This window comes from Dendropsophus ebraccatus, chromosome 7 (assembly GCF_027789765.1).
Source record: "Dendropsophus ebraccatus isolate aDenEbr1 chromosome 7, aDenEbr1.pat, whole genome shotgun sequence".
NCBI classification, from domain to species: Eukaryota; Metazoa; Chordata; class Amphibia; order Anura; family Hylidae; genus Dendropsophus; species Dendropsophus ebraccatus.
In genome coordinates, this window is record NC_091460.1 from 82,508,246 (window position 1) to 82,520,251 (window position 12,006).

General features: G+C 44.0%; 1 protein-coding gene across 1 annotated transcript in view; it reads right to left on the reverse strand.

The window, feature by feature from the left end:
• Positions 1–12,006, reverse strand: part of KLHL2 (kelch like family member 2) — a 121,483-nt gene that overhangs the window by 2,777 nt on the left and 106,700 nt on the right. Inside the window, exons 13-14 of the mRNA XM_069977838.1 lie at positions 10,845–10,985; positions 1,025–1,168 (exon numbers count right to left, since the gene is read on the reverse strand). Of these exons, the coding sequence (XP_069833939.1) occupies positions 1,025–1,168; positions 10,845–10,985 (285 nt within the window). The remainder of the gene's footprint in view (positions 1–1,024; positions 1,169–10,844; positions 10,986–12,006) is intronic.

The following is a 12,006-nucleotide window of genomic DNA, read 5'->3' on the forward strand; positions in this document are numbered from 1 at the left end:
AACAGGTTCTATCTCCTGATCAGCCACGTCCTCCTCAAGATTATATATTTTATCCAAGGTCAGGGTAACACAGTTCTTATTACTTCTATCCACTAGCTTACACAGTACACAGACGTTTTGCTTTTATTCCCCAAATCAGTGGTGGACCACAAAAACAAAAGCCAACTCAAATTGTGTTACCTATTATCACTTTATGATTATCACTATATTAAATTTGACTTTAGAAAGTGCCTTAAAGCAATGCAACAAAAATGTACCTATGAGCTATGTGAAAATCTGGCCACATTTCAAAATGTTAATTTAAAGAGGAGTTATTTGCTAAACTAGTGACAGAGAAAGTGAACAGAATAGTGTATCACTTATATTGTTTTCTGCAGCCGATTCAGAGATATCCTTTTGAATAACAATCACTGCATACTCATCCTCTCCATTATGTGTGCGTGCTCAGTAGTCCTTGATATTCATAAGCAACAGCCCACTCTGCCCACTGGCCGCTGACTGGCAGTTGTCCATCTATACTGTGTATTGGTAGAAAGCCGTAAATCAGCAGCCGGAGCACAAAGGAGTGGCACAAAGCCCATTCTCCTGCATATCAGAAGAATGGTTGAACAGAATGATGTAAATAATATACCGATCTGTTCTGCATTTCTGTCAGTAGTTTATGCTGCACTTATTTAATGCAGCATAAAGCTAGTTACAGATTCCCTTAAACATCTGTCGCTAAGATTTTGATCTAATTTTTATTTTGTTAGAGATTTTTCTTTACTCAGATAACAGCAATGCTTCTTTTTTTTCCTAAATGGCTGAAACCAAAGTATTCCGTGCATTGATTGGCCATCATATGAGTTTTATAATAAATATATTCTTTAAGGAGATGTCTCCCTATACATTCCAGTAAAATAATGCAATATAGGCTGATTGCTACATGTTTCAAATATCACAAATGTCTGGTAACAACAGAGAGGCCAAAGTTCTTTAGACTGTGTAAAGTACAGCTTCCTTACATAAACAGAGTTTTATTTACCTGCATAACTTCTCCCTGTGCTCATACAAGATGGTAAAAGTGTCCATTTGTCAGTCGATGGGTTATAATACTCCACTGATGCCAAATTACATGACCCGTCATCACCTCCAACAACATATAACATGCCGTCAACAGCACACACACCTAATTTATTAAACATAAAAACAGTCAAAATAGATTAACATTGCAAATAAGGTCCAGCAAAGTGTTAAAGGTTGCAAGAACCTGTTCACTTGTGGTACTTATTAGGGATGGTCCAAACCCTCCGAGGTTCGGGTTCGTATGAGGGCATCAGATTCCCGCTGTCTGCCCGCTCCGGTGGATACAGCGGGAGGACCGCCTGGAAAACTGGGATACAGCCTATGGCTATGGCTGTATCCCAGTTTTCCAGGCAGTCCTCCCACTGGATCCGCCTGCTGCACGGAGCGGGCAGACAGCGGGAATCATTACCGAGAGTTCGGACCATCCCTAGTACTTATGGATTCTCCTTGCTTTTTCCACAAAGACAACTGGCAAAAGAAAAGAGCCTACTGAATGCAGATTTCGACTACTTTAAAGTATGTGCAATAAAAATATAAATGGGATATACATAGGATTTTTTTATATTGTGGATTTTTATTCACTTTTTTACGTATTTACAGTCATGGCCAAAAGTTTTGAGAATGATACAAATATTAATTCTTACAAAGTCTACTGCTTCAGTTTTTAAAATGGCAATTTGCATATACTCCAGAATGTTATAGAGTGATCAGCTTAAAAAGAGGACCTGTTAACTGTTGGTGTGCTCTTTTTCATTTAGGCGATTTGTTTGTTTATTATGCTGAGAGCTTATTTCACACCCAGACACACTGCTATTAAGCGATATGGGATTGATTATATAGTTGCCTTACTTCATCCCTCAATTTAAGGGATGCCTGGAAATGCCTTATATTTTGAGTTGTGTTATGTGGGGGCGGCGGGGGGTGGGAGGGGCCGGGGGTAGTTGGTTTAGGCTTACACGAACCTCAGGGCTTACTCGTTCCCTGGACGAGTGTGGTGCAGGGCTATTGGCCTTGCACTGTTCCATACTTAGCCATGTGTTCTTATACTTTTCTGATTTTACCTTGTTTCAGTTGCTATTTTCTTTCATCTTTCCTTTTCTTTTCCCTGAATGTTCTTTCCCACCCCTCTCTCTCCCTACCCCCCTCTTGTATGTCTTCTTCCCTCTCAGTGGGTATCCCTTCTGATCACATAGTAAATAATGTAGATTTCATTTCTAAATACCATGGGGGTGCTTAGGTTTTGCACTTTTAATGTAAAAGGATTGAATATTCCGGAGCGAAGGAGGCAAATTGCGTTCTCTTTACATAAGCAAAGGGTCATGGTCGCGTTTTTACAGGAAACGCACTTTAAAGCCGAACAAGTGCCGCAATGTGCCTCATTCTATTATCCGGCATGGTATCATAGTACGAATCCACTGGGGAAATCTAAGGGAGTCTCCATTGCCTTCCATAGGAGGTTTAATCCTAATGTACTCTCTTCTCTTACAGACGAACATGGTCGCTTCCTGTTTCTCCGGATTTCTTGGCAGGACCGTCAGTATGTGTTGGCCAATATATACTTCCCTAATAAGGGTCAGGTACAGTTTGCTCGTCAGGTCCTGAGGAAACTAGAAACGTTTGCGGAGTCTTTACCGATTATAATGGGCAGTGATCTGAATTTGGTCTTAGACCCTAGTTTAGATTCCTCCTCCGGCCGCTCATCTCTTTCCCGCTTGGCAATTAGGAAACTGCAGACCATATTTCACAATATGAGGTTAATTGATCTCTGGCGCACGCTCCATCCAGGAGTCAAGGACTATAGCTTCTACTCCCCGGTTCATTCCACATATAGCAGAATAGATGTGTTATTAGTCTCCCACTCTCTACTAGATCTTTCTCCTGTAGCGAAAATTGCCCCTATCCTGTGGTCGGATCATGCTCCGGTTCATGGCTCCTTATGTCTTCAGCAGGGGGTCAGTAAGGCTTTCCATTGGCGTCTAAATGAAAATCTGTTGGATGACGTTTTGTGTGTTGCTGATCTCCAGACAGCGATAGACAATTTTAAGAGGACCCATGAATCGGACCATACTAGTGCACCCATGAAGTGGGAGGCTCTTAAGGCGGTCTTGAGAGGGGTATTAATCTCTCATGGCTCTCGCCTTAAGAGGGCAAGGGGGGAGACCATCAGGAAACTGGCAGATGAGATTGCCACATTAGAAATTAATCACAAAAGATCTCTCTCACCTGGCACATACGCAGAACTTTCCACAGCACGATCTAAACTTTTGCAAATCCTGGATCAGCGTTCTGCATGCTTTAGGGCGAGACTGAACGCAAAATATTATGAATTTGGGGACAAAAGTGGCCGCCTGCTGTCGAGAGCCCTGCATCCTAGATTGCAAAATACTTTTGTGCCCTCTTTGCGGCGCCCGGATGGGAGTAAGGCATATGCTACTCAGGATATCCTGCATCAGTTCAGAAGCTATTATGCATCTCTATACTCCATTAAAGGTGAGTTGTCTCATCTCCCACCGAGTGTCGTACAAGAGAGGATACAGGATTATATGTCTCGTCACCCTATTCCCTCCTTTCCTACAGAAGTGAGGGAGGCAATGGAGAGTGAGATCTCGGCAACTGAGCTTGCGACGGTAATCAAGGAGGCTAAACATGGGAAGAGTCCTGGCCCGGATGGCTATACAGCCAGATTTTATAAAATGCTGACGGGTCCACTGTCTCCTGTGCTTCTCTCTGCTTATAATGAAGTGCTCCAAGGGGAATCCTTTCCCGCTCCGGCTCTCTTGGCACATATCACGGTACTCCCTAAACCTGGTAAGCAGGCAGATATTTGTGCCAATTTCAGACCTATTTCACTGATCAATCTGGATGTGAAATTATATTCTAAGATATTAGCAATGCGCCTTAGCCCACATTTACATCATATTATAAATAGAGACCAGGTCGGGTTTATGAAGCAGAGAGAGGCACGGGACAACACGATACGGACTTTGACCTTAATGGAGAGAGCCAGGGTTGCTGGGGCCCCCCTGTGCATCCTGTCTCTTGACGCCGAAAAAGCGTTTGACAGGGTGCACTGGGGATTCCTCAGAGCCGCACTGGACTTTGTGGGTTTGGGCCCATTGATGGTGGAGGGGGTTATGGCTCTATATAGGGGTCCAACGGCGAGGGTTAGGGTCAACGGTGCGTTATCTGAGACATTCCAGGTCTTGAATGGGACACGGCAGGGTTGCCCCCTCTCCCCGCTCCTATACATTATTGTGATGGAGTTTTTAGCGGCGGCTATAAGAGACAACAACTCCATTATGGGTCCGGTGGTCAGTGGCAGGTCGCACAAGCTGGCTATATATGCCGATGATGTCTTATTGTATCTTTCCCAACCGTCTGTTGGCATCCCGAATATACTTGATGAGATAAAAAAATATGGAGAACTTAGTAACTTCACAATTAATACTTCTAAATCTGAGTTATTGAATGTCTCCCTGCCTAGCCCTGTCGTGTCCCAGTTAAAGTCTGCCTTCCCCTTTAGGTGGCAATCGCACTCACTTAAATATTTGGGCATACAGCTCACACCTGAAATGGGGGCACTTTATGATGCGAATTTTGCTCCCCTGCTTAGGGAATTAGAAAAAGAGATAGATAATTGGTTACGACTGAATCTGTCTCTTTTTGGACGCCTCGCGGCGGTGAAAATGGATATTCTACCCCGTGTTTTATATTACTTTCAGACTCTTCCCATGGTCCCTGTAGGTCCTTTCCTGAAGAAGCTGAAGTCATTATTAATCAGATTCATATGGGGGCGTAAACGGGCCAGACTTCCATACAGGCTCTTGGCACGTCCTAAACTAAAAGGGGGAGTGGGTTTCCCTGATCTGAAAGTATATCATGCTGCGGTGTTGGGGGCGTGCATTCTGGATCTTTTTCATGGTGTGCGCTCTAAACACTGGGTCACTCTGGTGGGGGACCTGTCGGTCCGTTCTCCAATCATACTGCTGTGGAGTGAGCCGGGAAATAGATCTTTGCTAGGTAACACGCCGACCCTCATAAGGGTCCTGCTGTCCTTCAGCGATCGGGTGGCGCGGGCGTGGAAATTGTGGACACGTCCAGGTCCTTTGACTCCTTTTCTGGGAAATCCTATGGTTCCATCAGAGCTAGCTGCTAGGTTTCAACAGGTGGGCGATGGGTCTGGGGTCTTACAATTTAGACATTTTTGCACTAGTTCAGGAGTCCGTCCCTTTGCGGAATTAGTAGAGGCTTCGGCCTTACAGGCCTCTGAGTGGCTAGTGTATGACCAAATTAAGGCCCTCTTCCTCACTGTCAAGGACAGCTGGGCATCCATGGACGCTTTGTCTGACTTTGAACAGGACTGTGTTGCCTCCTCGCATCCTGGACATGCCATTTCATTGTTATATGGTAGGTTTTTGGAGATTAAGGATGAGACATATGTTCCTTCGTATTTTGCCAAGTGGGAAAGAGACATAGGTCGTTCTATTTCTCAAGAAGAATGGAGCAATATTTTTCTCCGCATACATAAGTCTTCTCTTTCCAGTTATGCCCAGGAAAAAAGCTTCAAAATATTGACGCACTGGTATTATTATCCGGAGAGACTCCATAGACTTTTCCCCTCAGTAGATCCCTCTTGCTGGAGGTGTGGTGCGAGTACAGGTAGCCTGACACATATTTGGTGGTCCTGTCCGGTTATTAGGAGCTTCTGGAGGGCGGTGTTTGCTCTTTATGACAAAGTGTGCTCCACCACGACACAACCTACCTTAGAACTGGCATTGCTGTCTTGGTCTAGTCAAGCTAACAAATCATTCTGTAAGGGACTTTTACGTCATTTCCTTCACGCTGCCCGACAAGTGATCCCACGAAAATGGAAGGTCAGGGCCCCTCCGTCTGCAGGAGAGTTCCTGGACTCCCTCTCTTTCCTCAAACGTATGGAGGAGCTTACTGCTCACTCCGAAAGGGAAAAAGGTAATTTCACTAAAGTATGGTTCTGCTGGGAGACATTTAAGGAGTCTGGGGATTTGCCTCTGTGGATTTCTAATCATTGGAGATGAATTCTCGTATCAGTCTGGGATCACATGGGATGCCCACCCCGTTCCATAACCCCTTTCCCCAACCTTCTCTTCTCCCTCCTGTTTCTTACCCCTTTCCTTCCCTTCTTCCCCCCCCCCCTCTCTCCCTACCTCCTCTTTTCTTCCCCATCTCTCTTATCTCTTTTCTTTACTATTCTTGCTTCTTCATTTATGTCTTCTTATGTTTTATGGGAACTTCCTTTATTTCTCTTACTAGGTTTGGGTTATATGATGTTCGTTATCCTTCCATTTGATTTATACACCACACATATAGAGCTATCTAATGTCTACACATTGGATGTCTCATAATTTCCTTTGTCATGTTTCTTGACACATTACTAATTTTGACCATGTATGACATTGCTGTTAAGGTTGAACGTAACTGTTATATTTTTGTCTTATTTCATTTGTGATAATGAAATGATTGCTCTTGGTGTGTAATAAACATCTTATTTACCCAAAAAAAAAAAAGAGGACCTGTCACCCCCGTGCCAAGGTAACAGGCTCCTGACTCCCCGTTAGAGCCCCCTATACTCACGTGATCCCGCCGGGTCCAGCTTCCTGAGCCGGTTGGGTCACGGAGATATCAGCGCCCGAAGCCCGGCGCGCGCGCTGACAGGAGAGTCAGACGCTCATAGAGAATGACGGAGCATCGGACTCCCCATTCATTCTCTATGGGCGTCTGACTCTGCTGTCAGCGCGCGCGCCGGGCTTTGGGAGCTGAAATCTCCGTGACCCGAGCGGCTCAGGAAGCGGGATCACGTGAGTATAGGGGGCTCTAACGGGGGGTCGGGAGCCTGTCACCCCGGCACGGGGGGTGACAGGTCTCCCTTAACAGCAATTACTTGCAAAGTCAATATTTGCCTAGAAAATTAACTTTATTCCCCCAAAACACATTTCAAAATCATTGCAGCCCTGCCTCAAAAGGACCAGCTAACATCATTTCAGTGATTGCTCCATTAACACAGGTGTGGGTGTTGATGAGGACAGGGCTGGAAAACAATCTGTCATGATTAAGTAAGAATGACACCACTGGACACTTTAAAAGGAGGCTGGTGCTTGGAATCATTGTTTCTCTTCTGTTAACCATGGTTATCACTAAAGAAACACGTGCAGTCATCATTGCACTGCAAAAAATGGCCTAACAGGGAAGAGTATTGCAGCTAGAAAGATTGCACCTCAGTCAACAATCTATCGCATCATCAAGAACTTCAAGGAGAGAGGTTCCGTTGTTGCCAAAAAGGCTCCAGGGCGCCCAAGAAAGACCAGCAAGCGCCAGGACCGTCTCTTAAAAAGTGTTTCAGCTGCGGGATCGGGCTACCAGCAGTGCAGAGCTTGCTCAGGAATGGCAGCAGGCAGATGTGAGTTTATCTGCACGCACTGTGAGACAGAGACTTCTGGAGCAAGGCCTGGTCTCAAGGAGGGCAGCAAAGAAGCCACATCTCTTTAGAAAAAACATTAGGGACAGACTGATATTCTGCAAAAGGTACAGGGAGTGGACTGCTGAGGACTGGGGTAAAGTCATTTTCTCTGATGAATTCCCCTTTCCGATTGTTTGGGACATCTGGAAAAAAAGCTTATTTGGAGAAGACGAAAAGACGACTACCACCAGTCTTGTCTCATGCCAACTGTAAAGCATCCTGAAAGCATTCGTGTGGGCTTGCTTCACAGCCAAGGGAACCGGCTCTCTCACAGTCTTGCCTAAAACATAGCCATGAATAAAGATTGGTACCAAGAGCAACTTCTCCCAACCGTCCAAAAGCAGTTGGGCGATCAACAATGCCTTTTCCAGCATGATGAAGCACCTTGCAATAAAGCAAAGGTGATAACTAAATGGCTCAGGGAACAAAACAGAGATTTTGGGTACCTGGCCTGGAAACTCCCCAGATCTTTAATCCCATTGAGAACTTGTAGTCAATCATCAAGATACGGGTGGACAAACAAAAACCAACAAATTCTGACAAAATGCAAGCATTGATTGTGCAAGAATGGACTGCTATCAGTCGGGAATTAGTCCGGAAGTTCATTGAGAGCATGCCAGGGAGAATTGCAGAGGTCCTGAAGAAGAAGGGTCAACACGGCAAATATTGACTTGCTGCATTAACTCATTCTAACTGTCAATATAAGCTTTTTTTGCTCATAATATGATTGCAATTATATTTCTGTATGCGATAAAAACATCTGACAAACACACATAAGAACCAGAGGGCAGCTGATCATTTGAAAATATAATATTTGTGTCATTCTTAAAACTTTTGGCCATGACTGTTTACTGTGGCTATGAATTTTACTGATCGCTTAGAGCTGACAAGACAGCATAAACCCACATTTATATGACATGTTATTAGCTTCTTATACAAGTGGCTGTAGTATGTGTGTCCCCAGGGTAAGGAAAATAGATTTTAAAATCCTTTGCCTTAAGCACTTTACAGCACCAGCATTAAAGTGACTCTGTACCCACAATCTGACCCCCCCCAAACCGCTTGTACCTTCAGATAGCTGCTTTTAATCCAAGATCTGTCCTGGGGTCTGTTCGGCAGGTGATGCAGTTATTGTGCTAAAAATTTACTTTCCTACAATCCTACAGCGCTGTGTCTAACGGCCGGGGCTTACATTTGTATATGCATTAGGCTGGCACACCCTCTCTGTCCCTCCTCCCCGCCCTCCTCATCATTAGGAATGCTCCAGGCAGATTGCTTCCTATTCCCTACCTGTGTGTATAATGAACATGGGCTGGATCATTAATACACCTGTGCAAAGCTCAAACAGCAGTAAATGTTCCTGGATCATTCCTAATGATGAGGAGGGTGGGGAGGAAGGACGGAGAGGTGGTGCCAGCCTAATGCATATACAAATGTAAGCCCCGGCTGTTAGACATAGTGCTGGAGGATTAAAAGTTGTTTTTAGGAGAATAACTGCATCACCTGCCAAACGGACCCCAGGGCAGATCTTGGATTAAAAGCAGCTATCCAAAGGTACAAGTGGTTTGGGGGGAAAAGATTGTGGGTAGAGAGTCGCTTTAAAGCAACTCTTGGAAAGTATTGTTTCTTACCTTTCAAGAGCTGCTGCAAAAGCATCTTATCCATTCAACTTGAATCTGCACTCTACTGATAGGGAGCAAAAACTCCAAAAGAGTGCCATCTCCAGATGAGATGTCTCTGGCAGAATCTCTACACCTCTCAAAGCTCTATTATAGCTTAGACACTGGCCTACAGGGTAGCTACCTATAGGAAGGGGTCTTTCATTTGAAGAGGAGCTACTTTGCACACTTTTTTCAAGAAACTTTGCCTGTAGAACTTTCTAAACTGCCTGTGGTCTCCACAAGGATAAACAGTAACTTCCATAATATAGAAAAAATGATCTTAAAATGTGGCTTCTTGTTCACTTCAGATTCAAAAACATTTCTGAAAATGTAATTTTATAAAATAGTAATTTGTTTTAGTATGAAAGTTTATAAAATAAATTGTATCTAGCAGCTTAAAATGAATGCAAATTTTATTAAATTTGGTGCACTTTTTTTTTTTTTTTTTTTTTTAGAAGAGTGTAAGAAACAACAGTCTTAATAAATGTAGGCACTGGTGTTCATTTGAACCTGCTTTTCCACATGACCAAAAGCGATATGAGAACTCCCAATATGTAATGGAGAAGTCTGGCGAAAATTTTAATTAAAGTATTGTATTGCCCCCCAGAAGTTATACAAATCACCGATATACACTTATTACGGGAAATGCACATAAAAGTGCTTTTTCCCCTGCACTTACTACTGCATCAAGGCTTCACTTCCTAGATAAAACAATGATGTCACGACCCGAATCCCAGAGCAGTGTGGGCTGTGGCTGCTGGAGAGGATGATGGCAGGGGGATGCTCAGTGTCCCTCCAGTGCCCTGTGTCCCTCAGTGTCCCCCTGCCATCATCCTCTCCAGCAGCCAGAGCCCGCACAGCTCTGGGAGTCCGGTCGTGACATCACCATGTTATCCAGGAAGTAAAGTCTTGATGCAGTAGTAAGTGCAGGGAAAAGTGTATATTGGTGATTTGTATAACTTTTGGGGGGGTAATACAATACTTAAAGGAGAAGTCTGGCAAAAATGTTGCATGTTCAATAGAAGTCACCTTGCTGACAGGCAATTACCCAGCAATCTTCAAACTTAAAGAGTAAAGTAAACAATGCTCTATGCATCACAAACAATATACAGCAGTAGATAAGAGTGGTCAGGAAAGTGAGCTGTGACACGATTCTCACACTAATAGGCTCCTTTTGATGCCACTGTACTGATGTACTATTTAAATGGCGCAAGAAGGTATGGTGATTTTCCATGTGACTTCTCTCCACATTTTTTTTTTTTTAGACACAGTAACTTGGAGACTGAAATGTAGCCAGAGATTAGATGACCATTCTGGTTAGGGATGGTCCGAACCTGCCGAGGTTCGGGTTCGAATGAACTCGAACGCTCGGCATCAGATTCCCGCTGTCTGCCCGCTCCGTGCAGCAGGGAGGACCGCCTGGAAAACTGGGATACAGCCTATGGTTATGGCTGCATCCCAGTTTTCCAGGCGGTCCTCCCGCTGTATCCACCCTCTCAACGGAGCGGGCAGACAGCGGGAATCATTTCTAAGAGTTCGGGTTCATACGAACCCGAACCGAAACAGGTTCGGACCATCCCTAATTCTGGTGTTTTCTTTTTTATGTAGCACGGCAAGAAACATACCTGCATTTCTCCGGCACATATTCATGTCGGCAACTTGCTTCCACAGATTAGTAGAGGGGTCAAAGACTTCAACACTTTTTCTAACTAATGGACCGTCATGGCCTCCAACTGCATACAGCAATCCATTTAACACTCCCACACCTACAAACAATATTAATGAAATGATGATGTCTTCATAGTTTGTCTGTAACCATGCACATGCAATCTATGGTATGTACATCATATGATGGAGGCTCAGATCAACAAGCCATTATAATCATAAAGGGTAGAGATGAGCGAACCGGGTTCGGCTTCGAGTCGATCCGAACCCGAACGTTCGGTATTTGATTAGCTGGGGCTGCTGAACTTTGATAAAGCTCTAAGGTTGTCTGGAAAACATGGATACAGCCAATGACTATATCCATGATTTCCACATAGCCTTAGGGCTTTATCCAAGTTCAGCAGCCACCGCTAATCAAATGCCGAAAGTTCGGGTTCGGATCGACTCGAGCATGCTCGAGGTTCGCTCATCTCTAATAACATTTACATATACTCATCTCCACCTACCATCCTACCTGTGCTCTGCGTTCTGCTAATGACCTTACACTAACCTCTTCCATAATCAGAACCTCTCATTCCCACCTCCAAGAGTTCTCTCGTGCAACACCAGTTCTCTGGAACTCCCTACCCAAAGAGCTCAGACTAATTTCCAACATCCCCAGTTTCAAGCGTTCCCTGAAGACTCATCTCTTCATTTGCACTTATAACCTTTCCTAATCTTGTCTCCCTCTCTGCTATCCCTTCTGCATCCTCTCTATAACCACTTTTGTGCCAGCTACTTTGTACTTGCTACCTTAGCTCAGAAAATGGCGTGTGACTGGCTCGCTCAATCACCTATAGGCATTTTGAGACTCTATGTACAATGACTGGAACATTGACAAATAAAGCCCTTGTTGCCTCTTGTGTCACCAGTCATCCTAGTCTATACACTCTTGAGAGCAGGTCTCTAATTCTGTATCTTTAATTTTATTTTAATTTATTAATTGTATAATTTAATATAAATATAACCTGTATTGTATTTATATATTTAAATAAGCCCTGCGGAATCTGTTGGCGCTATACAAATAAATATTATTATTATTGTTATTATATATACAGTGCTTGCTGCAGATCTCATGCTGTA